The 27,818-nt window shown below is 35.3% G+C and overlaps 1 protein-coding gene across 1 annotated transcript in view; it reads left to right on the top strand.

The window, feature by feature from the left end:
* The first annotated feature begins 4,522 nt into the window (after positions 1 to 4,522).
* sp3 (phosphatidylinositide phosphatase spermathreecae) overlaps positions 4,523 to 27,818 on the top strand; it is a 41,889-nt gene continuing 18,593 nt past the window's right edge. The window contains exons 1-13 of the mRNA XM_089238221.1: positions 4,523 to 4,756; positions 7,286 to 7,366; positions 11,393 to 11,529; positions 12,954 to 13,082; positions 14,265 to 14,315; positions 15,770 to 15,958; positions 17,660 to 18,041; positions 18,612 to 18,804; positions 21,985 to 22,062; positions 23,753 to 23,873; positions 24,597 to 24,725; positions 24,868 to 24,938; positions 25,827 to 26,072. Of these exons, the coding sequence (XP_089094347.1) occupies positions 4,657 to 4,756; positions 7,286 to 7,366; positions 11,393 to 11,529; positions 12,954 to 13,082; positions 14,265 to 14,315; positions 15,770 to 15,958; positions 17,660 to 18,041; positions 18,612 to 18,804; positions 21,985 to 22,062; positions 23,753 to 23,873; positions 24,597 to 24,725; positions 24,868 to 24,938; positions 25,827 to 26,072 (1,907 nt within the window). The 5' untranslated portion in view covers positions 4,523 to 4,656. The remainder of the gene's footprint in view (positions 4,757 to 7,285; positions 7,367 to 11,392; positions 11,530 to 12,953; positions 13,083 to 14,264; positions 14,316 to 15,769; positions 15,959 to 17,659; positions 18,042 to 18,611; positions 18,805 to 21,984; positions 22,063 to 23,752; positions 23,874 to 24,596; positions 24,726 to 24,867; positions 24,939 to 25,826; positions 26,073 to 27,818) is intronic.

Below are 27,818 nucleotides of genomic sequence, written 5' to 3'. Positions count from 1 at the left end.
TTATATACATTGAATATATATATATATGGGCAGTAGTCATCTGTGAAACACGCTTCCCTGGAAGCCTCTGATCTATCTCTAAAGCCCCGTTCACATGTACAATAAAACATCCCGGGAAGTTCCCGGTAACGGGGATTTTCGCTACAAACCGTTCACATGACGTTAAGTTTATGCCGGTAATCCCCCCTCTTCTTTCCGGAAGTCGTCACTGGTTACGTAGGTTGAACGGAAGTGATTGATGCAAGATGGTTGACGATAGCAGTTTCCGCGGCGCAAAGGATTATGGGAGAGAAGCTCGGTGTCGACCTCCAATCCACCCCAAGAAAGATGGACTTTTTTTTGATGAGCTTCTCTCCCACCTTTTTCTTCCCTATAGCCCCGTTCACATGTGCGAGATTGGGGGTCGCTTTGGTTAATTACCGGCATGACAACTTTTTTTCCCCTCGTAGGGTGTAATTGTATATGAACTCCTTAATTGTATATGAAGGCGTCTTAACCGTTCTCAGCACCGCCAAGGCGGAGACCGCTGACGTCATACTCCCTCCAGTAATGTAAGCTCCATGTTCACAACAGCTCCTTACGTGCAAAGAAACAAACTGAACTGAATAGAAAGAAGAATGAACTCCGTTCATTTTCTCCTTAAATTCTTCGGAGTTTAAAGAGCCGTCAAAAACAGAAAAACCTAGAAATGAAGCAGAGGACAAGTGAAATGAGAATTTCCACTATTCGATTTCGTGTGATAAACTAAACATTGTCGAAACAAGAAAAAAATCCCCAACTTTCGCATTTTCATATACTTTTATAATCTATGGACCCTGAAGCTCGGAGTCAGTAACATCGTGCCAAAGTCTCCTATAATGGGGCGCGGGCCAAACGAATGCCACCAAAATTATCGAATGAATAAACACATGGTTTTTTCAACTTATTTTAGTGGGTCCCTCAGGAAATTTTTGGGGCACCTGCTCCAGTTCACCAAGTGTTTGCAAAGTACTGTTCTCATGTGTATATATATATATTTATATATTTTTTAAGTAATTACCAGAAAAAATTTCAAATTTCGTCCCTGTTCAGGGTCGTTTAGTTAGGGAACGAGAAAAAAATTTTTGGAACTCCTTTCCTCCTTCTCTTTCCTTGCATTAAATATCTTTTATACGCATAATTTATGTCTAAGATAATTTGTTTGAAGGACTACTAGGTGCTCCTGGTGAGCTACTCACTCGCTTCCACTTTTCTGGTCAATCTTTTGGTTTTTCACTGACCTGGTGCCCCCTCTAAAAAAATCCGTATATTGCATAAGGTAGCGTGTTATTTTGTCGTTCAGCACAAATAGCGAAATTCTGCGCGCAGAGAAACAACAGGTCTGCGCAGGTGTAAAAATTAGAATGTGTCCCCTCTCTTCCCATCTGGGGGAAAAAGTCAGAAGGCACATTTCATATAAGAATAATTTTTTTCCTTTCTCTGCGAGAGCGTTTCGATGCTCACCAATGGCACCCCCCACATTCTGGAGCCAGGTCGCCTTAGACTGAGTACTTTGGTGGGCGAATTTATAGTTTAAAAAAACAATAATATTTGTCCCGGGCCCATGCTGCCATTGTGTGTATGTGGGGGAGGGGGGGGGGTAACATGGAGCTCACTTAAACCATTGAGAGTGGAGAATTGATTTCGTGTTCAGGAGACATTCGCCGACAACTCAGTTGAACCCCCCCCCCAGGGGCGTAGCCAGGAATTTCGTTCGGGGGGGGGGGGGTGGACCACTTTCATTTCGGGGGGGGGCAAAGTGACAGAACAATGGATTTGGCTATCTTTTTCCCTTTTTTCGGTCATTTTCTCACATTTCGGGGGGGGGGACCAGACCCCCAAGTCCCCCCCCCTCGCTACGCCCTTGCCCCCCCCCCCCCATGAACATGGCAGGGATAGACTAGAAACTCTGGAGGGGGCACGATGATGATGATGTCAATTCATCGCATTCCTATGTGAAAACTCCTGTGCGTATATTCCTATGTACATTACACACAGTAGATCAGTCGGCTACGTATGTAGAATTTTCTCGAGGGAGGGCTTTTCATTTTTTTTTCTTGTAAGGAGGTTGGGGTTAGAACCAGAGCCGTCTTAAGAGCATCATGGGGCCCCCGGGCCAAGTGATTTTTCAGAGGCCCTACCTGGCAAATTTTCGGAAAATTCAACTACTCATTTTTTTGAGGCCCCCTATTCTCGAGGTCCCCCGGGTGGGCCAATGCGTTATATTTTATTAATTTCACTCGCATTCGCTAGCTGTAAACAAATACAGGAATAGATGAATTATTAAGAAGTCGAGGCTTCCCGCTCATTGAAAGAGAAATTTGATGTGCTGAACATATTTATCAAATCTATGGGTGGACAGAGAGAATAGAGAGAGAGAGAGAGAGATACGCCCCCTTTCCAGCGTCTTTTTTTTTTTAGAAAATCGGTTATTTTTAGGTTAGTCACTGATTCCGAAACTAGTGTTGATTGTTTATTCCTTTAAAAATTGTAGGGAATTGTCTAAAAGAGGGGGTTTGGATGACCTACTAGGAACTTCCCGAACAGGCGAAAACTGCTTTTCACGGTGGAGGTAGTAAATTTCAGGCCTGTCTTCTAAACACCAACCAGACTCAATTTGAAAATGCGTTTTTCATCATCCGTTCCTGTTCAATCGATTTATATTCATTCCCCATGATGAAATATTGGATCAAAAAATATTGATTAAAATAATATCCAACATGATTACTTATCCAAAATATTATGTACAGAAACATAACATAAAGACGATACTTTAAAATACCACGTTCGATTATTTGTTCTGAACTAATTAATTGTTTCCGCAACTAGGAGGTGCAGGTGGATCTGGTGCCCGGGCGCCGGACTAGAGAGGCGCCCTAAAATTTCACTCTTTAACCTCTCCTTCGACATTATGAGGGGGCGCCAAAATCGTGCTTGCCCCGGCTGACCAAGCATCTAGTTGCGGCCCTGTATGTGCATATGCATTTGCATGTTTTGGCCTTTTTTTAGCATTAATGCATATAAATGCATAAAATCAAAAAATTTTCAGTATAAGTGCATATTTTTTGAAGGTTTGTTTAAGCTCACTCAATTTTTTTTTATAATTTTTCAAATAAATATTGTTCATAATATTTTCATAACATCGATTTTTTTCCAGCAGGTGAAATTTAGTGAATTAATACATATTTATAAAGTATTTTACGAATATTAACCGTTTTATTGTAAGGCTATTTCTAGAGATAAATTAAATCTAATTGTAAAAGTGTTGAATTTTTTTAGAAATAATGTCGAAACTCTTTTGCTATTGGTATTTTCGTTATCGAGCAGGGACAACAAACTGAAAATTAAAAAATGCATGAATAAAAAATATGTAGAAGTTATTTGCATATATGCGCGGGGGGGGGGGGGGAGTATATATGTATGAGGGAGTATTTCTGGAACAGGTACTGTATAATCCAGACATTTTAAAAACACGTCTGCTTTTTTTTTTGCATGGTGATTTTCATGCAAGTTTTCTCATTTTTTGTGCATATTTCGGAATTTTTTACTTTTTCAAGATTTTTAGCACAAATTCTGGAGTGTTTAATGCATATTTTGGCATTTTAAGTGCACATTTTGGTATTATAATTATATTTTGTATTTTAAGTGCACATTTTGGTATTATAATTATATTTTGTATTTTAAGTTCTTATTTTTGCATTTTCAAGTGCATATTTTTGCATTTTCAAGTGCATATTTTTGCATTTTCAAGTGCATATTTTTGCAATTTCAAGTGCTTATTTTTCATTTTTAAGTATATATTTTTGAATTTTTAAGTGCATATTTGCATATTTTCAGAACATATTTTTCCTTTTGCCACTTTTTTAGTGCATATAATCCGGGCTCTAGTGATGAGTTTGAAAACTTTTATCGACTATCATCGATCGATGACAGTCGTTTGGTGGGACTTTTTCCGACACCTTTGACATAAGTAAGCTGACCAGATTACTCCCGCATTTCCTCGAAAGAAATACGGGAAATTGGGATTCCAAATAAGGGAAAATACGGGACATCACCAATTATCGCCAAAAATGACGCCAAAAGTAAACAAAGTTGCCAAATATTGACCAATTTTGTAAAAAATCAAAATGACGGAAAATACAACATTACTGCAAATTGCAGTGTATTTAAATGAATTCCATGAAATAAAACGTTCACCAAGACAGATGCGAGAGATTAATATTCTTATTTATAATTGTAATTATCATAATATAATTTATGAGTGGGAAAATAATTTAATTCTTTGACTACAATAAAGAATAAAAATTCAAGTGTTTCCTGTAAAAAATGAGAAATACCGGGACACTTTTGCTAAAAAGTCGGGACAGCTAAAAGAACAGAGAAAACCCGGGAAATATGGGACGTATGGTCATCCCTAGCATAAGGAGTCAAGTTCCGAACGCTCGATGTGTTTATCTTCTTTTGTTAATAACTGTAAATAGCTAGCCGAGATAGTTTTTGAAGCGTGACTTCGTTTTTTGCGCTGTCCTTTTCCTCATGGTGCTCGTCGTCCATGTCATGTCAAGATGTGGTATGACATTAACAACAAGGACGCACTGAAAGAGTTGAACGGATGATGTCGTTTGAAACGAATTTCCTATGATGGAACTTTTAGTCAACGATGAATTTTACGTGCTTGTGGATGGAGATCACAGTTTATGGTGCAGCAAAATCGATGGATCATTAACAGCTCGCCATGGTAAAGATTGAATAACAACAATAATGCACATATGTATTTATTTTATACAAATAATTAGTTACTTCGTTGATGCTGCAAAAGAAAATTACTGTAATTTTTTCCCCCCTTGTATAACTTTTAATGGGTAATTCGTTTCCTTGACGTGCTCGTTGATTACATTTGACAATATGGTTTGTTTACTGGAAGGGCATTCGTAGTTTGTTTCGTTTTCTCGTGGCATAGTAATTGCCTCCCCTTTTATAATGTTATTTTAATTAGTTCTTTAAATTTTATTTTGTTCGGAATTGTGAACTGTTAACATTGTATTTAATTAAGCTTTGCTGTGGTTTCCTGGCGATGTTTGCCAAAAATTTAGATCTAACAGTGTTTCCCAAAGTGGAAAATATCGCCTCGGTGGGGGGTGTATAGCGGTAGAAAGGTATAGGATCCTATGGGTTGGCTGGAGTTGTGGGGGGGGGGCGATGAGAAGAAAAAATTTGGAAACGGGGGTTATATATGAGAAGAAAGAGGGGCGATGTAATGAAAAGTTTGGGAAACTATGATCTGAAGCATAGTTTCCCAAACTTTTTGTTCCATCGTCCCCTTCTAAAAACTTCCCTTCTCATCACCACCCCCCTCCTCCTCGACACTCAAGCTGCTCTTCACCTGGACTTTGCCATTGTCCCCGCCCCCCACAGGTGATATTGCCCACTCTAGGAAACGCTGATCTAAAATAAGGTATTTTGACATTGATTCTCGTCCTCACAGAATTCTGTGTCAGCCTTCCCTCCCTAATGCAGATGTGTTTTTGTGGAGGGAAGGCCTTAGCCCATATAATGACTCCACATTATAGCTTCCCCATATCGTAACAATAAATGGTAGGATAAGTCTCAAATGTTTTTCCTATAATGATATATCTATATGTTTTTCCTTTCGATATAAAGTCTGTTTTTGAAGGAAAGATGGGGAATCGTTATAATGACTGTGTGTATAATGTGTGAGTGGTCGAGAAAATTGTTAGAAGGTTGGCAACATTTTTGTAGCCCACAGTCTGTAAAACCATAAATCTGCCTCTGCAGCAAGGGACTAAGCCAGTGAGTGACCAAACGAGTGATGTACAGAATTTGCAAGCATTTGAGTGAACAAAAGAGGGATATATACGGAGTATGGGCTGAAATTTGCCCCCTCCCAGCACAGATGCTGATTTAATGGCGTGTACCCGCTGTCTCAAAAAACCCAGAATACTTTTTTTTCCAATTTAAGGGGTCCATTGTTTTACTTGCTCCTGGGGCCTCAACTGACTAAAATCCACTTCAGTCCCAGTTAATGACTGAGTCAACTGATCTGATGTATATGTTACATATGAATTGACCTAATCATCATCCTGCCTCCCCCCCCCCCCAACCTTTGAAGTCTATTTCTGCCTATGATACACGGAGCAGTAAACCAGGTCAGTGAGTATCCAAGAGAATGACCTAAGGAGTTTGCAAGTGTGTGAGGGGCCAAAAGAGTGACTTGTGTGTGTAGAAATATATGTAAAATTTTGCAAGGATGGTGGCCGCAAATGTCAAATTTTACAATTATTATAATTGTTGGTTTACACGTGTTAAGTCATTTAGTAAACTAAATTTCAAACTTGTCAAGTATTGTAAAATGTATGCAGACGTTAAGGGCCGTTTACTTTGCATTAAGTTGACAATTGACTTATTTGAGAAGTAAATGAACCAGATTCTATTACTTCAGTTAGGTAGGCCTAATTCTCATGCATGAGTGGGGCTCATGTAAAAATTATCAAATAAGCATCTACTAAATCCACGTAATGAGTGGACACTTTTGTGAGAACTTGCCAACTTAGGATTCAATTAACTACTAAATCACTTAACATTTGTAAACACGCCTTAACACTTTGAAATTTCAATCCCTTGTCAAACTTCAAACACAATGATCTCTACCCAGTCACCCAATCAGAAGCCTCCAGGTCTCACCAACATTGACACATCACATTGAGGAGGTTGATTCTTCCATGTCTTCGACCGAAGGTCAGTAAGTTCCAGTGTTTCAAGAATGGCATCCCGTGCCCTTCTTGCAGCCACCTGCACCGCTGATGTCCACCGCAGTAATGGACGAAACTTCTGCTGATAAAAAAGCCTTGAATGCAGCGTAAAAGCCTGAAAATATGGATATTATAAACTCTGGCCACAAAAGCTTGCCTTCTCTGTAGCTGAAATAACTGTTACTGAAGTGGACTCTGGGTATCATGGCTATTGAAACAGTCCAAGAAAGGTCACGAAAAGTCAAATTTTTATTTTAGTATGGGATTGACACTCTATATCAGTGATTCCTAATGTGGGTATTAATGGGGTGGGGCGATGGAATGTTGCAGGGATGGGGGGTGGGTGATAGAAGCTACGGGTATAACATAGGATCCTATGGGTTAGATTGCGTTGGGGGTGATAGGATAGAAAAAATTCTAAAGAAGGGGAGCAATGGGACAAAAAAGGTTGGAAAACACTGCTCTATATGATAATTTTTCTTTTGTTTTTGCTTTAGCCTCTGATGTTGGAAACCTGATAGATTCTGTATGTCTAGGACTTGTTTTTGGTTTGGTTGGAAAACTCGAAATTCAGTCGGGTAAGGCCAGAAATTATTATTTTTTAAATTTTAGATTGAGGTTGAGAAATTATTTTTCTTAACTGGCGTCAAATAATCCTCTTTTTCGTTATTATGCAAATTGTTGTTTGATATAAATTTAATAACTTCTCTTTTATAAACTTGATTTTGAGAAAAAAAACAAGCTATGCTTTAAATTGACTTATTCTAGTGCAGCACTGGACAAATCGCGAAGAAAAAAAATCTTATGGTAAAAAAAGTTTTTTTTTACACGAAGGAAAAGGTCAGTAACAATGCTTTTTTTTTAAACTTTTTCAGGGCATAATGACCTCCTTTTGTGTTATCAGATACGTTGCTATAAATTCCAAACATTTTGCGCTGCTCTCAGTCTGCAATTTAATAACTACACAAAGAGAATTTTTTTTTAGGTGCCAATACCAATTTTTTAATCGCCATGATGACCCTGTGCCCGAGATTTGTCCAGCCCTGCTCTAGTGTATAGTCTTGTCACGAGAAGTGGATTGCCTATGTCACGAAGGATGATTCTATTATTTTCTTTTAATAAAGCAACTGCACATCAAGAGTAGCTCATTAGCAGCTACGCTTGTTCGTCGTATTTAGCACTATTTGGGCCTATTAGAAATTTCACAAAAACAGGACGGCCCTGCACTCATTAGGCATCATCATACGCCATTGCAGTGGTTTTTTTTTGTTATTACTTATAAATTGGGTTAACACACACTCGCAGTATTCTGTAGAAGGGGTCAAGCACTCCAGCATTTATTTGAAAATATGATTTTTGTGCATCAAGCTGAAGCTGAACACCCAAAGATATAAACAATTCCAATGCCTTTAGCAGGGAAGTGGCCTATACTGTGATCCTGAAAGGACTGTGGGCCAGATGTTAATCTTTCGGCCTGTAATTTGTCATTTGTTGCACGAACTCAAATCCTTTATTTTTCTAATTTTAAGACATTTCATGAAGCCATAGCATTTGAGCAGATTTTTTGAGTTTTTACTTTTATTTAAGCTAGTGCCCTCTATGGACTTAACAGAGAACAAAAATGAAGTAATTGAATGTTCTGAAAACAACACACTTCAAGGCCAGTACCAATCTCCAAGTCTGGATTTCTTAGAAGTCCTAATTGTAAACTCCAAAGCTGAATATGTCGAAATGTAGAACAATCAGAAAAAATTTCAATAAAAGTGTAGAAAGTACTGTTACAGTGTGTCCCGTAAGTGCTAATTCGGCCTTTATCTCATCAACTGTCCACTAGAGGTATAGTTTCAATTTAAAAAATGCTCAAAAGGCATTCAAAAATTATTATGTACCAGTTTTGAGGGGGAAAACACAGTGTATAAAGTGCACAGAATAAAAAAAATCTAAATTTATATATGCCCCCCCCCTCAATTTAACTTCCAATTAGGAAGTTGTTGCTTTATACCTATTCCCTGAGGCCAACAGAAAAAATTCCAAATTTCCAAGTGCAATATTTGCTGAGATATTTTAATTCTAAAATCAGAGAAAATTTCAGAACCAGGAGAAAGAACTGCAAAAGCTAACGGACACTATGCTCCTTTCCCTCATTCATGTTGTCCTTTCATAACTTTTCTCTGCTTTTGGAATTCTATTATCTCAGCAAATATTGCACTTGGAAATTTGGAATTTTTCTGTTTGTCCATACAAAGCAACAACTTCCTAATTGGAAGTAAGGACGGGAGGGACTGTATAAAAATGTAGATTTTTTTTCATTGTTACACACTTGCGCGGAAAAAAAAAAAATTTTTTTTGAACACCTTTTAAATTGTAACTATACCTCTACGACAAACGGTTGATGAGATAGAGACCACATTAGCACTTACAGGACACTCTGTATAAGCTACTGCTGTCACGTGAACTGTGTTCATTTAACGGAGAAAATTAAAAAAAAAAAGTTGTTGAAAAAAAATTGTGATGTAATTGAAATTACAAAAGGAGATAGCAAATTTCATGTACAAAGAATTTTTTTAATGAGGCTCACAAAGTGCATGTCTCAAGGCTACGACACACTTGGCTACGAAAACCAATTTGTGTTGTGACAACATACTAGCAGCCTATGAGAAAGGTTCCTTTTTTCCCTCTATATGCCACGAAAAGAAATGGGCCCTCTTTTTAAGAGGAGCATTCCAAAAATGCTTCTTGTAGTTTTTACCGCTGTACTTAAGTTTAATAAAAAATTTTAATGGAAAAGGGATATACTTGCCACCCTTCATATATAGTCTAATGCCCAAGGCACCAGAATCCTCAACCCCAGCTTACCCTTAGTTGCAGCCGTATTGTTCACAATCAGTTTTTGGATGGTTTACTGCAAGTGTTCTGAACCTATGTGTTTTGACATAAACTCGGGTCTCAGGTGCTTCCGATACGAGTCATTCAAATTCACCAAGAGTCAGGAGCTCTTGAGTTATGAGACATGACCAACCTTCATTCCCAAGGACTTCTGAGATGGTTCATCCAAATTCACTTACAGCCAGGGATTCTTGAGCTATCGTCACAAACTAACAGGGATTCACAGGGCTTTCGAGATGGGTCAAAGATATACTTATAGCCAGGGATGCTTGAGCAGGGTCATTACTGAAACCTGATTTGCAAGGACTTTGGAGATATGCCGTAAAAATCCACTCAAAGCCTCTTTAGCTATGGGTCATGCCCCAACCTTGATTCACAGGAGCTTGGTCGTAAATGTAAAATTATATAGCCAGAGATTCTTGAGCTATGAGACACGCCAAAAATTTTTGAGCTATGGGTTACGACACAAACTTGATTCACAAGGGCTTCCTTGATGAGTCTTACAAATCCACTTGCAGCTGGGAGGGGGGGGGGGGAACTTTTAAGATAAGTTGTGCAACTTCAGTAACAGCTAGGGATTTTTTTAGCTGTGGGTTGTGACCCAAATTTGATGTACAGTGCCTTCCTAAATGAGTTGTATATAAATCCACTTATATATAGTCCAGTTATAAATGCATTTATTGCATCACTGGTGGTTTCACTAATTTCGGAAAACAAAGTCCCATGGGTCGCGAAGCTGATCTCGTTGTTGGTTTCGTATCACAGCTGAAAATGGTTAAGAACCTCTGGTTTACTGTGATTTAAGGTGCCTTTAAAGTAGAATGGATTCATCGTTCATCCATCTTTGAACAAAGAACTGGTTTTTCGCTCAAGAGTGACATGTAATTGTCAGGGGGAAGAAAACCACTGTAGAAACAGTGATTGGCTAAAGCGATAACACTGATTTCACATCTGCTCAAATATGGGGGATGAGTCATTCTGAGGTTTCATGGAGCTCTACTCTGATCTAATCAAAGCATTCACTTTGAATATTAAACGCAGTTGGTGCTCAAAAGGATGATCAGTTGATGAAAACACTTGACTCTTTTTCCAGTTTGAAAAGAACCAAGATCACCATACTGCCACCCCCATTTTTGGCTAGGGTAAGCATACAATTATGTTGAAAACGTCACTATATGTCATCACTAAACGTCATAATTTATCACCCTTTTCATGAACCTTGAAGTGATCTACTACGAAAGATCATTTTACTCTGGTCACAATACCCAATGCACATTTTAATGCTCTTATACTACTCTTCTACACTCTATAAAGGACTATATATATATATATACAGTCCCCTGAGTTCATTGTCAAAATGAGGGGGGGGGGCAAATAGTATACATCTCGCGACAAATTTTGCAATGAAATCCAGGGTTACAACCAGTGTATGTGGTAGATAGATGCGTGCATTACCTCTACATCAAAAGTTACAAAATATGGCAACCTTACTTGCCTCAATATTGCAATCAACTTGAATTGTATGTTATCCTTCACTAACAAAAAAAAAAGAGTGATTTGTGTTGCATTCCTAGGCTTAATCACAAAAATTGTTTGTCTTGTATACCGTCAACTCTCTCATTTTGGAGAATAGTTCTGTGACGCTCTGTATTGAATGCTTTCTGTGTGGCATATAGTGTTAGCTATTATCAAAAGATAATAATTATTTTAATTTGCAGACATTGACAAACGTTTGGTGCTGGTGCAAGAAAGGGCGTGTGTTGGTTGCTTGCCTGGTGGGCACGATGTCTACAAAATCCAAAAGGTGGCGCTACTGCCGCTCAGTCAGCTGCAACTTCCTGAAATCGATTTTCAAGTATTTATTTATTTTTTACCCCATATTTATTATGCTTATGGTGGTCCTTGAGTTAAGAGTTTAATTCATTCTAGAAAATTCCATGTATCCTGGAATAGGTTCCTCCTCTGTACTCTCCCCCCTCCTCCACAATTTTGATACTCGTATGAAAAATCAATCAGTAAAGCATAGTATATTTTATATAAAATAAAGGTAGTTTTGCGCACAAAACAAATACTGTGCCCAGAGCGATGCTACAATCACTGCTACCTCCAACTTTTTTTTTTCAAAGCATCTCCGCAGAGTGTTGCTATGATGAAGACAGCCCTAAGCATCCGAGCTTTCTTGTGTGAATTGATTTTTTTGCTCATGTGTTTCGAGCTTGTAATTCAGATATTTGTTTGTAAGTTCGAGCATTTTTAACGAATACTTTTTGTTAAAAATGGAATTTAAGCTGGAAGTTAGAATTGTAACACTAAGAGCTCTAACTTACATTTCTAAATCAAATTATTATTATTTTTTTCCTGCTTAGATTTGCAAATACCTATTAGATTTGTATTTGCTTAAATAAAAAAATCTTAGTTATTACGAAAGCCAGGGCTTTACAAATTCCATGTTTCATGGCGACTAAAATATTGATATTGGTGACTGAAGTGTTTGGCTGTTGCCTGATTTTTTTTTGTGTGTATGTGTGGGGCAGCAGCCTTTTTTTCATACAAAGATTCCGAAGTTACTGCATGAGTCTCATACGTTGGTGGTGTATAGACCTCATCATTAGTGTTATTTTACTTGTCTCGTAAATTATCATAACCTGTCATCCCATTCACATTATATGGTTTTAGCTTACCAAATCGCGAAAGGAAAATGTTTAGCACCATGTGTGTAGGTGCACTCTTTGGTGATTGCATTGGTGGTGTAGCTAATAGCTGCCATGAATTGGTATGCTATGTTCAGGTTGCTATGTTCACAGATCATAGCAGGCAATTCCATTAAGCTTAAAAAGCTAAATTCTGCTTTTGGTCAGATTTCACTTCATTAAAATTAATTGAAAAAAAATTGAATTATACTGATTTCAGAATAGAACATTTTTAATGGCTTTCCCATTTGTAAACTAGAGATGATACCAAAATAACCACACAGCACACATTTCCTCTGCATCAAAGGGTTGGCTCACCAATCATTTAACAAAACACATTAAAAGAAAAGGTGTCAGAAATTGTCTCTGAATTGTAGGTTGTAGTTTAAATCAGTGCTTGCGTGAATAAAATAGCAGTGGTGCGACAAAAGTGTAAACATTTTAATTTTTATAGACTTGCAATAGTATTCGGTTCATAAATCTGTATTTAACATTTCCATCTTATGTGAATTGAAGTGGATTATTTGGAAACCTTTAATTGATATAACTATTCTGGTTTTCCTAATGGAAATATTTCATTATTCAATAGATGTGCAAAAAGCATAGTCTCTGCCCACGCAAATCCGAGAGAGGTGGAACCCAGGATTTCCAACAAAAGGCATTCCAGAAAACATGGAACACCATCAAAACTGCAACTTCTCAAGTCAAAACCAGGAAGGTATGCCAAGATATCAGTGTTTGTTTTTAATTTATTATTGCTGTCTAGTCAATGCACTTTTTTTCAGATCATGAGCAAATTTCAATAAACTATGAAACCATGGATTACTGTAAGAAATCTCTATATATTTTTGATAGTGAAGGACAAAAGCTTCAATATTGCTTTCATTATTTACATAAGGCTATGAAATCATTCATTTTCTACTTGGTTCATGTTTTCACATTTATGGCTGAAATTTTGCACCACACCAATAATTAAAGAATAGAGCATATACAGTCTATGCTTGATTTTGAGAACTGGTCCTCTGGTCCCAAACAGTACCATTTCTCTGAACCTATTTCCCATTTATGAACTTTCAATTTTATGAACCAATTTTTCAAGTCTGTATGAGTTCGTAGAAACAAACATTGACTGTAGTAAGAAAATTATATCTAGTGATTCTTGGTATATATAATATACTCATTAGATAATATGCAGGATGTTAGAAATCATAAAAAAGAAAGTCATGGCATTATCCAGTGGATATCTTCTGATTAAATATTTTGAGAAAAAAAACAGCAGCAACACATAATGATAAAAAAAATACAATATGTAACTTATCATTTTTTATATTGTAGTTTTCTTAAGTAGATAATAGATCTATATCACAATCTTGAAGCAAAACAATATGCCACACACCCCTCCTACTTCTAAAAAAAATTAATTATAGTTTCTTATGCACTTAATCTAACAAGGTCTTCACACACTATTACTTGTAAGCAATCTAGAAGCATTTCTCCCATCTTTGTGAACCATATCTTGCCCCCCCCCCCCTCTTTAATCAAAACTTTTCAGATTTTGTTCTTTACTTTTCATGAAATGACTTATTGATAACTACATTGAGTTAAGTTTTTTTTTTGTAAGTTCAATAATTGTCATGAATATTTTAGCACCGGCAGAGTTTTATTTAATTAAGGCACTACCATACGCAAGTAAAATCGGAAGATAATCTCCACTTGTTAAATTTCCAATTTGAATATGTATATAATCTGTAGCAGCTTGATGTTAGGAATTAACTAATGAAAAACACACTCACATATCATGTCATCAAGCAAGCTGTAAACATTCATGGTAACCACAGAATATTTAAAATGTTTTTTTTGGATTAATTTACTTTTGTTTTCCTCTTTTCTATGCATATAGCAACAAAAAGATGTTAGGGACCGAGAAAAATTCGAGAAGAGAATTTTGGATGTAAGTTCAAATTTTCTATTCCAAATAACATTTCATTATAAACATTTTTTTTATATAATTAAAACTTTTTTCATGTTACATTAGTGTTTTCCCATATTCTTTTGTGGCTTCTAAAATTCTCTACTTTACCTCACACCAACTCCGGTCATATATCGCCATATGGCAATTTCCAACCATTGGAGTTAGGTGGGAAATCTGTTAGTGTTCGCCCAGGCTTGTGTGTAACAAACTTGTTCCTGATGTTCTTGCCCAAATTTTGAACCCGTAGACCTTGACGGTAACCTTCATAATGGAACACGAGCATCTTACCACTTGTCTTACCGCTTCTAAGATTTTCTGACAATGTATATGTCTCTTGCTAACCCCCTTAATACAGTGGTTCCAAAAGTGGGCGTATCACTTCCTGGGAGCGAGGGGAAATAATATTTACCAATGCATTGAACATTAAAGGGCCAGAATGAGTATTCTGAAATTTTATTAAATGACAAAAGCAACATAACATGGCCACCTGTAACAAAGGTAGCAATAAATAAAATTACCAACATAAAACAACCATCAATCTCAATTCTGAATACAAAAATTGCTTCAATAATAGAGATTGAGCAGATCTTTATTTTGAGAGTTCAGATTGATAATTGCAGATTGTTTTATGTTGATAATATGTTAGATACACTATAGCAGTTTTTCCCAACCATATTTCAAAGTGAAAATAGTAACTGCTTGAATTTTCCTGTTACTTAACAGGAAACGTTAAGGGTCACACTTACAACTCAAAACACACATTTCAGCATTTTCCAGTTCGTTGGAAATTCCACAGAAGAATGTGTGCAAGGTGCATGTACGGTTAAGTAGTAGTATTTCATAACCTTTTTTATGTCACTGACCTTTAGTGAAGGTCAATGCTCTCAAGAACCTTTTGTAGATGACATGGGTTGCAGACCATGGGTAGAAAAAACTGTAATATAGGATAATATGGTGTTGCTCAAGAGGGGTAATCGGGGAGTAAAAAAAAAAATTCTGAGCGGAGGGGCGATGAACATAGAAGTTTTGGAAATTATGTCCCACTATATTAAATATTTTTGCCAAGAGTCTGGGGAAAAAGAACAAACTCCAAAAACATTTGGGAGGTTGTGATTTTGAATTATACAATGGATCCCACTAATGACGTTTTCGCTTAAAACATTTTCTCGTTCAGCATGACTCATTTTCGTGATCCCAACTCTTAATAATACTCATCAATATTTTGTGTTTAGAGAATTTCCCTTCTTACAGCGTTTTTTCATGATGTTTTTTTTCCCGAAAAATGTTATAAGTGGAATCCACTGTATTACATTTCTTTCTTCTGGAGTTTTGGTTGGGGAAAGTCTTAGGTATGCATACCACAGGTTGGGAACCACTGAATCAAACTGATGTCTATGAAGGTATTTACTTAATTTTCTCCGAATCTTATCTAGGAATTCAGCAAAATGTTTGCAGACACAGATTCCTTCTATTATTCCATGACTGGGGACCTTACAAACTCAGTGCAACGTAACTATGAGCATTCCAAACCTTCTGAACCGGATTATGATCCTCTTTGGAAAAAAGTAGATGACCGATTCTTTTGGAATAAACATATGATGTCAGAGCTATTGGAATCTAATGTAAGTTAAAGATGGCTTTAGTATTGAATTTGTATTTGCTATGTTCAGTAAAAGATAAGCATAATGTTCGGTAATATCTTTCTGAAATAGATTAAGTCAAGTGCAGCCGAGTATGAAAAAATTGTGATTTAAAAAATAAATTGGATTAATTTGATTCAAATCAGATTTTTTTTTTATTTGTATAAACTAAGTGCTTATTAAGAAAAACTAATCTTGTTTACCATTAAGAATTCATATTTTTTTCCCAAAAAAACCCCCAAAAAACCCAGGTTTTTTAGGCTAAAAAACAGCCCTGGGGGAATGGGTATCTACCCCGGGAGCAAATTTGTGTGACAACCCTGTTTATAATAAGGAAGAGTAGATGACTTTGCCTAGTAATACTCAAAAAAAATCGTCAACGAATAAGGCAAATACCAGGAAATATTAAAAAATTCCTAATGCATTTCAACACACAATGGGTGTAATCTCCAGAGGATAAGAGTGTCACGCTGACCAAGTTTCCCACTTGGATTGAGTACCAAATCTTCATTCTCAGTTGCTCAGCAGAATGAAAAAACAATACATCGGTTCAAGTCAAACGTTGTGGCAAGAATGAAGCGAAGCGCCTGCGTGTAAGTCTTGCAACAACATGATTGGCTGTTTGCGAAATGGAGCTATCCAATTGGTCTATTCAAATTTTCTTTAAATCCCCTCTCGTAATGAATTTAAGCCATGGCGATGCAATCGGTGGTGTTGATTTATTGTCGTTTAATAATTTATTTTTGAAGGTCCGGATGTATGTGCCTTCGGTCTAAATCAGCTGCAGATTTCACTTCGTGAAAAACAACTTGCTTTCTGAAATTTGAACATATGGCCCTCTTGCCAGCAGTGAGTTGCGATGTTTGATTTTTCACATTTTTGATTTTTAAAACAGAGAGCATGTTCATTTAATCTAGTTTTTATGGGTCTCAGTGTTTGTCCTATGCAGCCAAGCTGTCAATCACCACATGGAATATAATATATGCCCCTTGTTCATTCTGTGGTATAGCATCTTTAGGGGAGTTTGGAACAAAAGTTTTTAGTAGGCACATCTATGGCTGTACGGTTAAACTTTTTGAGAATCGGCTTGATCTTAAGTGAGACTATTGGATTTTTACTATTGATTTTTTTTAAGTACTGTTTATAACAGTTTGTCACTTTTTCAATCCTCCGAGTAGTTGGAAAAAACCCTGGACAGTACCGGGTATTATAGCTAGCTATCCTGTATAACTGATTGTTGTATGATTTTCTACTTCATTTTTTCCCTCCAATTTAAAAAAAAGGGTGATTACATTGACATGACATCCTGTAAAAGGTATGAATGAGCTTTATTGCAAATTTTTGAATTTTGCAGGGGTTTTTTGTATATCTCTGAATATAGTACTTTAAATCTAATTAAAATTTCCTTGTTAGTAATTGACTGCCATTCTTCTATTAACTACTCATATACTGGAAAATACCGCAAGTATTATAGAGCTATAATACCTGCGAGCTATAATGAGTAAGAAACCTGTGTCTTTACTTAATGGCTGTTTGAGACAATATATGCCATGGTGTAATTATTCTTAGCATAAATGAACACAATTAGGTGATGTATATTCTGATGCTATGTAATGTTAGAAATCAGTTTTCATGTCTCCCTTCTCCATGAATTTTTTCATAGTTACGCAATTTTCTTCACAGGATCCTTTGAAAGATCATTGGATTGTTCCGATCATTCAAGGTTTTGTACAGATAGAACAGTGCTGGATCGACATAAGTGAAGATGCAGACTTATCTTCATCAGAAGGATCAAGACCATTCCAGATTACAGCACCAGTAATTGAGAGACCGGGCAAAAACTATACCATGACACTAATATCTCGTCGGAGCAGGCATAGAGCTGGAACAAGATACAAGCGCAGAGGGGTTGATGAATCTGGAAAATGCGCAAATTATGTCGAAACCGAACAGATTTTTGAATACAGTTCGCACGTTGTATCTTTTGTGCAAGTCAGAGGGTCTGTTCCTATTTTCTGGAGTCAGCCAGGCTACAAATACCGACCACCACCACAGCTTGATAGAGGTAATTTTTCTTTTTTTTTGCTCATTCATTCAGACTAGGAATTTCTCACCATTTAAAGATTAGCGTTTTTTTTACACACCTCTTTTCATTCGTTGAATTTTATTTGCCTTTTTTGATGAATGATTACAACTTGATTAGGTTATTTTGTATCAAGGTAATTGAACTCTATCCGAATATGCAAGTTTCAACCAACATGTAGTTATTGACCTTTTCTTAACAGGTAGGTTTGCATGAGTAATGTAGAACAAGCTTGTTAATTGAAACATCAATCAGCTAGAAAAATCCCAGGTGCCAAGTTGCCATAGCCACTAAAAAATTGGCATCAGAGCCTGAAACTTCCTATGTGTGATGAATCAGTTCTACAATCTGCACCTTTATGAAACCGAGGCTTGTCTAAAACAGAATGTTATTTGTCTCTTTACATTCTGTTTCATACAGGTTCTACAGTAGATGGTGTAAATTCCCCCCCCCCCCCCGGTTTTTTATGCTGCTGATGATACTTTTATTATCTATATCAAATATAGCTCATAAATATGAAAAATGTCTGAAGGAATGTACTGGTTTTTTTAGGTGAGGAGGAGACGCAAGCTGCATTCGAGAAGCATTTCAATGAGGAAGTTTCTGTATATGGATCTCAGGTCATTGTTAACCTTGCTGAACAAAGTGGGAAAGAAAAAATCATAAGCGATGCCTACTTGAATCATATTTTAAACTTCAGTTGTCCCAGTCTCATCTACATCAGTTTTGACTTTCATGAGTATTGGTAAGCGTTTTGTTTTGCTAATTTGTTATCATAAAATTCATCAATCATCACAGAACTTTTACATATTTTTAGGATTAGTTTTTTCATGGATTCTTCCTGAAATTTTGAATATCATTTGTGTATATAGTGGAACTTCAGTTAATGAGCGATTCACATAACGAGCAAAAATTTTGCACTTATTTAGCTAGTTTCACAGGATCACAACTGGGCCCATGGTTTTTCATTTTCACCCACACACATACTATGGAATTACGGGTAATATTCTCTCCTATGGTTTCCCTCAGCGTGCCTCACTCTAGAAATGAACACGTGTGAGCGTGACTATTTACAATATGAAACTAGATATGGCATTGCAGCCATGTTTATATGTGCATGAAGTTTTTTCATTTTGCTTGGAGAAAACTGGACTGTATGCATTACTGAACAAGACTGAGGAGCTAGCTATAAATAGAAGCCACTATTTGTCGAAGAGATTGTGTCCTTGGGAAAGACCATGGAATTGGAGGTTAATGAGAATGAAATTCAAGATCTAGTGGAGAAACATGGTCTTTTTTTATGGTCATCGTCTATTGAAATTAATAATTTGAATAATGATTTTTTAAGTGCTGTGTGTGTGGGTATATTTTGTATTTCTAGTGGTAGTGAATTATATACTTTCAGAGCTAAATAATAAAAATGTTTACGAAAAATTTCTTCCCAAAAATTAGCGGAAACTTTCTTATATAATGAAAATTATATAAAACGAAACTTAAGTTTTTTAAGTAATTCATGAACATGAAATTTCTGTTTTAAATTGCTGTCTACATTTAAACCCAAGTATTTAAAATACTATTTGCTTCTTGAATTGAATCGCAATGACAATAAGGTTGAAAATCACAATCGAGGGCATGAAATTTAAAATTAAGATGTTGATCAGAGTGCTTAAGACTGAAATTAATATATTGTTTTCTATAAATTTAATTTTAAATCATTAGCATAGAACCATTTTTGAATTAATATCAAATCATAGTTAATATGATTCTTAAGACCGTCAAGATCATCACATGAATAAATTATAAATTAATACAGAATCATCGGCATAAGTGAGTATGGAAGCATCAAATTCTAAATTACAAAGATCATTAATGAAAATCAGAAAAGGTAAAGGACCCAATATAGATCCTTGTGGGACTCCTCTATTTAGATGGACATAATTACACAAATTATCCTGTATTTTGACACTCTGTTCTCTATTAGATAAATATGAAGTGAACCAATTTAAAATATGACCCAGAATACCAGCTGAATTCAGTTTTCGAATGAGAATATAATGATTCACATTGTCAGAATTGGTAAGCCATCAGTCCCAGTTTTTGAAATGCACAGATTCTTGGTTACAGGGTTTCCACCAGTTTCACAAGTAATCTTTCTCACCAAGACTTTTGTGTCTCGAATGGCACTTTTCTGATGAGTTGGCAGTTCCTAGTTTTGTTGACGGTGCTTTTTCTTCCTGAACCTGGATGGTCACCTTCATGACTGGTTCTTTAAACCGCATAATTACTTTTGCTGGGCTCCCACTCTTCCTACTTTTCCTAATTTTTGATAAAATGTCCTACTTTCTAGTTTTTGTCCTACTTTTCCTACTTTTTTAATAAATCCTATCGACAAACTTTGTGTAATTGATTTTAATTGAGCAGGAAATTATTGATATGTTGCCAAATATTACAAATGTTGGAGAATGCAATTAATGATTCTGCCAAAGCAGAAATTGTATCATTTTTAAGGTAATTTAGAGGGGGGGGGGGGTATGTGGACCATTTGATTGATTAATTTTTCATTTGCTTAGTTTGAGGGTTCAACAAGTATAGTAGTCATTAAAAACTTCTGTCTGGATGGAAGAATAATTTTGTATTTATTACTTCGTGGTCTTGGACAGTAACATTCATCATTCAAAATTATGGTGCAAATAGGTGAAACAACAGTTTGCATTTCAAAGCAGTTAGATACACAGGCCTATTCTAGGTTTGGTGATTCTGATGCTACCCAATAGCATTCAGTTGTCTTCTGTATTTTTAAGGCATGAACAGGCATAAACGATATTTACAACGCTCAGCAAAGAGCTAAAAATGGAAGTGCTTCATTTGTCAAAAATGATTACACTGGCATTGAACAGTAAAATGTGAACAAAAATTTAAAAAATGATGAGCAACGTAGTAAAACTATCTGGTTCACCTTGGCTTATATACGTCGGATCTTGTAATTTACACATTTTTTGCATTGTGCTTTCGAAAGTGGTCTCAAAGGTGCACCATTCTTAAAAAATGTATGTCTTCGAAATTTGCTGTGCCTTGTCGAGGAGAGTTGACAAGCTCGTCACTTTGGAAGACTCCAAAAAAGAATGTAATATATATGAGGAGAGACAGCAAAGAATTATCTGTGGTTGCCAGTGCACTGGTTTGGCCAAAAATTGGTTTTGTAACAGAGTCATTTGTCATTTCGTTTTGGCTTGACTGAAATAGTGCTAGGGGGAAAAAAAGTTAATTCAAAATTTAAAAAAAAAATTTTTAATTATTTAAGTTTATGGAAAAAAAGGGATTTTTTTCCCATCATTCTATGATTATGTTGTCTAAGGGGGTTACTCTCCCCCATCCTACTTTTTAGTCCTGCGTTTTCCTACTTTTTCTCATTTTTTGAGTGGGAGCCCTGCTTTTGAGACAAGTGAACAGATAATACCGAGAGATTTAGCAATGTCTTAGTATTTCGTTTGCTCTTCTGATACAATAAAATGATTGCGACACTGTTATTTAACATTTTTTTGTCACAAAAAGTAAAATGCACAAAAAATTATTGAAATCCCAAATTACTTAATATGTTTTTTAACATTACGACAACAGATAAGAAAATTAATCAAACTTTCACCAAAAATTTGCCTACACTACTTTTCTTATTTTCTGTCACCCCCACATAAGTAAGGATGTTTATAGCAGCTTTTCTTAATTTAATAAAATAAAGGGCCAATGATATTCTTGATTTTGAAGTTTAAAAATGTGTTGTTTTACTGAACTGATATACTATATATACATGTGATAGATAGGAGAGAAATACTACTAATAATAATAATGTAAGAAATATGGAAAGTTGATTGGAAAAAACACTTTGTACATTTTTCAATGCTCATTATAGAACTGTGGTATTTTTCAGTCGAGGGATGAAATTCGAAAATGTCTCTGTGTTGACAGAAAGTATTCAAGACATCATCAAAGACATGCGATATTGTTGGTATGTCAAAATCCATATGTAAAAGTTATTATGAAGCTTTTTTGTTCTTTTACAGCATGATTTTTTTCTTTCTTTCTTTATATATATTTTGTGAAAATCAATATACAGTAAGACCCCTCTTTTGCAGACATTGATGGGATTGAAAGAAATTTCTGTAAAAGGGATTGACAGTAAAAAAAAGTTTCTATTGAAATTCTTAAAAAATAAAACTCAATTATAATTTGGTCATAAAAGAGGGATGACCCTTCAGAGGGGTTCCACTTGTATTTCCCCCCAATGCTGGTAACCATTCAAAGATGATGAACATAGCACTTGATGACAGGGCCGTTATTTCAACTTTTTCCATGGGGGGGGGGGGGCACATGTACTCAATGTATATATTTTTTTAAATTATATATATATTATATATATATATATACCATTTTTAGTGTATTTTTAAAAGCCGGGCCCCCGGCTTTTTAAAAAAAAAAATCTATTTGCAATATTTGATTTCAGAAATTCAACCTCCCAAATGTATTATTGTTGTTCTAGTATCAAATGTGATGGTTTTTCCTGTGAGTGATTAAAGTATTTATTCTGTTACTTCTTAATCTGTGATTGAACTTGAGAAAATGATTGTTGAAGGGTTTGTTGCAGAAACACAATTTTTTTTTTTAAATTGTGCTTATCGAATTAATCTGTTTTATATGCAGTCAAACATGTTTAATATGAGCATTTTTTCCCACCATCTTTGGTTTGCTATTTAATTTCATTAACAATTTTGCATTTTTTGCAAATAATTACAGTTCGTACAAGAAAATTTTCTTGAACTTCTGAATTTTTCTTGTAAAATTTCAAGAGAGCACTTTGAAACTTGTGATTTTTTGAAAAAAAAGTCATGTTCAAAATGTTGCGTACTTTACTCATTTTAAAAAAGTTCATGGACTTTTTCTGGTGAACACACTCTAAGGAGTCCGAACTGAATTCTAATTACAGGCTGGAAATTCAGCTATAAATGCATGTTTAAGTTACATCAAGCAAAATTTCATCAGAAATTTCATTTTCCGGTCCATTTCATTTTCAAGTTCATTTTCCGGACAAAATTCTGTATCTGAAAAATGGATCCTTTACAAAATCCAAATTAACGAGACTGTAAATTTGGCACTTCATTTCTAGGTTGTTTCACTTTCAACAAAATTAATTTTTATTTTACAATAGAGGAAATTTTTCACATAAACAGAACCCTATGAAACAAAATTTTAAACGGAAGCTTTAACAGACCTCAAATAACTTCAGGATCAACATATTTTTTTTAAAAAGGGTTACACCTTTTTATTCACGGGGGACTGCTTATTTTTTGGCTTCTTTCATCTTCTGGCGACAGAGTATCACTTAGTTGTTCTGGATTTACTCTGTGTTTAACCAAAACGATGGATACTTCAGAATATGCTGATTGATAAAAAAATTATGGTACTGCGATATAATTTCATATGTGATTTGCAAGTGATGTATTAATCATGATGTTGGGATGATGTGTAACTTCTTGTGTCAACCGAGTTCAACAGTATATTGATTGTTGCTAAAGTAGTTTCAAATTTTTCCTCTAAAGCGAATAAAATTGATTGGGTGAAATTTGAAAGAGAATCTTTATGAAATGTTTGAGTATGTCATTTGTTTGTCTGAATGTCTTTTTTGCTTGTTATTTATTCAGGATAGATGCAGAGGGCGTGATATGTGAACAGAAAGGTGTTTTTAGAGTGAACTGCATAGATTGTTTAGATCGCACTAATATTGTTCAGACTGCTTTGGCAAAAAATGTCATGGATATTCAGGTATGGTATTATAATTTCTTTAATCATTTATCTTTATATTCATGAGTTCCATTAATGATATACAGCCAAATCGCAATAAGTCAAATGTGCAACAGCCGATGAACAACTTTGAGTTTTATCGGTGGAAACTTTGAGTTATTGTTAGTTCGATTCATTGGAAATTTTTATTTCCAAAAATAACTATCATTTACAATAACATTTGTGTGAATTAAACTTATAATTAAAAAGAAAACAAGGTTATTCTCTATAGAAAAATTCAATAATTTTTTATTGTCCCCTCTTTTCATTTGCACGAATAATGTCCTTGTTTTTTAATATCACTGATAAAGTATTCAGAGAGATCCCTTACTTTTCAACTACGAACTTTGTATTGAAGGTTCTAGAGCTGAAAGATAAATCGTATAAATGTTATTTCCCAAATACAGTGTTTCACAAAGTGTGAGATGCGGCTCCTAGGGGGCATCGCCAACCTTTATCAGTGGCATCACGGTGAGCTGGCGATATTGATTTGTGTGCATATTTATGCTTTGAAGTAGTTTTTTTATAAGTGCAAGTATATACTAAACTATTCCAAAGAGCCACCGGTGAATCATGAATTGGGCAAGGGAGCCGCGTTTGACAAAAGTTTGAGAACCACTGTCCTAATGTATGATAAACAATATCTATACTGATTGTTTTCCTGTACCTTATTTGCATCATGTTTTTATTGAACTCTGAATCTAGTTTATCAAGTTGGGCCTCCTACCTCCCGAAGGAATATTACCATCCGGGTGCCGAAGGGTGTTCCAAATGCTGTGGGCAAATAACGGCGATATAATCAGTCGACAGTATTCCGGAACTGTAGCTCTCAAGGTAAATAATAATTTCCAGCAATCTGCCAGTACATTTGGAATTGTAATCATTCTGTATTGATTCTTCTGAAACATGGTTGAAGAAATAGATAAATTTTTAGTTTCCAGAAAGTGTTATGTTTATATTTTTTTTAATGCTTTAGGGTGACTTTACCAGAACGGGAGAGAGGCGTTTTACTGGAATGATGAGGGATGGCTACCATTCTGCTAATAGGTAAAAATGCTTATTTGGTTCTTAATATTAGCTGAGTAGAATCTTGGAGAGTTTTTGAGTTAAATACTTTTTTTTATCAAATGCAGTAGAACCTTGATAACTCGACAATTATTATTCCCATAGTTGGCATAATACTAAATTCAATGGGGAGAAACCATCTTTAACTTGGCACCAGACAGCTAAATCCTGCTACAATTTGTGGTGTGCTATCACAACTAATTTTTCAATTGGCCAGTTAATAAATTATCATGAAATTGCTTTCGTATATTTCAACAATTCTTTGTTTGGTCAAAAATATATCCTATATCTTGGGGAGGTGTAGTGTCACTTCCAATTTTTTTGAAGCCTTGATACTCAACCTGAGGACTATGAAAGTCACAGATAAGTGCAGATGATATCTGAAAATTTTGAGCGAGAAACAGTTGAATAAGCTAAAAGAAGCTATTTTCTTAGATCAAAATTTCTTGGTTAAAAAAATGACTGTTTCCCTAACTTGGGGCAATTGCACTGCTCATTAGCAAATAACAGATATTTTCATACACTTATGCTTTTTTTTTCACCACAATTTGGGATTATTTATAGATGGAATAGAATTGTTCAACTTTGTATAAGTCCATATACATAGCGTAAATGATGTTTAAAAATTGGGAGGAAGAGATCAAATGTGAAACCTTGCTAATTTGACATCCGCTTAAATCGACATGCTCATCCATACTTTTGGGTTATCTATACAACCATAGTTATCTGGGTTCTACTGTACATCCAAAAGAAATGTTAAATGTATATGATCACAGTTTTTAAATTTATGCATTAATTAATTTGTTTATGTAATGAAACAGCTTGAAATTGAATGATCAGTAAGTAATGTCAACATACCAATTTTTTTAGATATTACGTAAATCGGTTTAAGGATGCGTTCCGTCAAGGTGTCATAGACCTGATGCTCGGCAATCCTCTCACTGACAACATCAATGTTCTAACCCCAGACAGAGAGGAAGCTGATTCTGAAATCGATGGAGTAGACCAAGATCACCACGAAAGAGTCAAGCAGCTCATAGAAGATTGCAAGAAGATACTTATACCTGAGAATGAAGATGTTTTAGGAGGATGGGCTCTAATTGATGCAGACCCTGTGTATGTGACTCCTTTATGAATTTGTATGATTTAAATTCACCCTAGATTAGAACATGTGAGGATTTACTACTTGTGCTAATTTAAAATTATTTTTGTATTGCTTAAAATTTCTTTATTATGAAATATAGTCATACCTCAGGTAATGAAGATAATTTGTTCCAGAATTACATGCATTAGCCAAAACATAATTCCTCATAGGCTTCTTTGGAAAGTCTCAGTTTCTTCCAGATAAGGCTCTAAATTCAAAGATAATTTTCATTAAAAACTGAAAAGCATTGTAAGGAAACATGAGAACTTAGTGAAGGCTGAGCTGAACAGATTCACAGTTGGATGAAGAAGAATAATTTAAAGGAAGATGGGATACACTAAAGATCTTTCCATTTTACTCATTGAAATCTGTATAAAATGGAACGTCCAGAGACTGGAGTTATTTTCTGTTTCAGACAGGTTTCCGTTTTATAAAGGTGCACATAAAAATATATGCAGTGATTTACTTCTGTCACTTTGTTAAACTTAAATTTTAAAAATATCATCTTAACTACTATAAACCAACAAGTATTAAACAGAGGCAGGCATATTATTTTTATATATTTTTTCTGTTTCAAATTACTGTACATTTGAAATTATTTAATGCGCAAATAGTTAAACTTCAATATAAAATGTTATCCTGAATAGCAATAGAATGAACACTTACTTTTTTCAAAAACGAAAAAAAAAATTTAATGCGTTAAGTAAAAAATTGAGAAATTGTGTACCTTTTTAAAAATAATGGCAGAGATCAACAACCCATATCGTTTGTGAAAGAAAGATTCTACATCTCTGTAACTCTTAAATTTTGCTTTTTCTCTAGCCTCTATGACCTCCATTTTTGTGTTTGAATCCAACACTGCACGTGTTTCTTGTGGTTGGTTGTCATCTCTTTATTGAATGAAATGCTAAAACTCTATATTACTAAATTTTGAACAATAATTTATTTTCACTTGCCGGTTCCTCTCCCAAACTAGTTTAAATGGTAATTATCAATATTTTTCCAAGAAACAGTGTTTTCTAACAAAGACCACCATTTCCATTGTAGATGAAATGCTAAATGAGCTTTTACTAAATTTTTAATAGTAAATCTGCTTTTATCCGAATCTTACTGTTACTTCCAGAACCAGTTCAGATAAATAATAAGCCCTCATTGTTTTTCCAAGAAGTGAAAGTGTTCCCTAACAAAAGGGTTCAGTGACTAAACTTCCTCCCATCCAAAGGACAAAGGCACTTGGACAAAAACGCTTTCCAAGTTTTAATAAAAATAAACTAATTACTAATAAATATTAGTAAAAATAAACTAAATAACTCTTAACGCAGAAACGGAAGGCATATTTATGTTATTCCGTTTCTGTGTTAGACAGTTCCCATCCTAAAGATGTTTCCCATGATTAAAAAAACCCATTAACTATCTACTAGACTGTTTTTCAATTCCGTTCAAGACAGGTTTCCATCTCGTACAGTGTCCATCTTAGACAGGTTTCACTGTACTATGTACATGACCCAGTAGGATTTATAGGTGTCCTGTTATGTGATGTGGTTGGCTCATTTCTGTCTCTCATACATGCAGATGGAAAAGATAATCTTCTTTTGAATGTCCTTACTGCTCAGCTTGATGTTGATTAGACTTTTAATATTTTAATTTTTCAGTTAGACTCTTGTACTAGAAACATTCAGGTGTAGACTTCTTTTAACAAATGGATTTTTTTCTTCTCT

Source organism: Pholcus phalangioides, unplaced genomic scaffold, assembly GCF_987345545.1.
Source record: "Pholcus phalangioides strain wild (caught in Gottingen) unplaced genomic scaffold, Ppha-v1.0 ptg000010l_1, whole genome shotgun sequence".
In the NCBI taxonomy this organism is placed as follows: domain Eukaryota; kingdom Metazoa; phylum Arthropoda; class Arachnida; order Araneae; family Pholcidae; genus Pholcus; species Pholcus phalangioides.
This window is presented reverse-complemented; position numbering and strand designations above follow the sequence as displayed.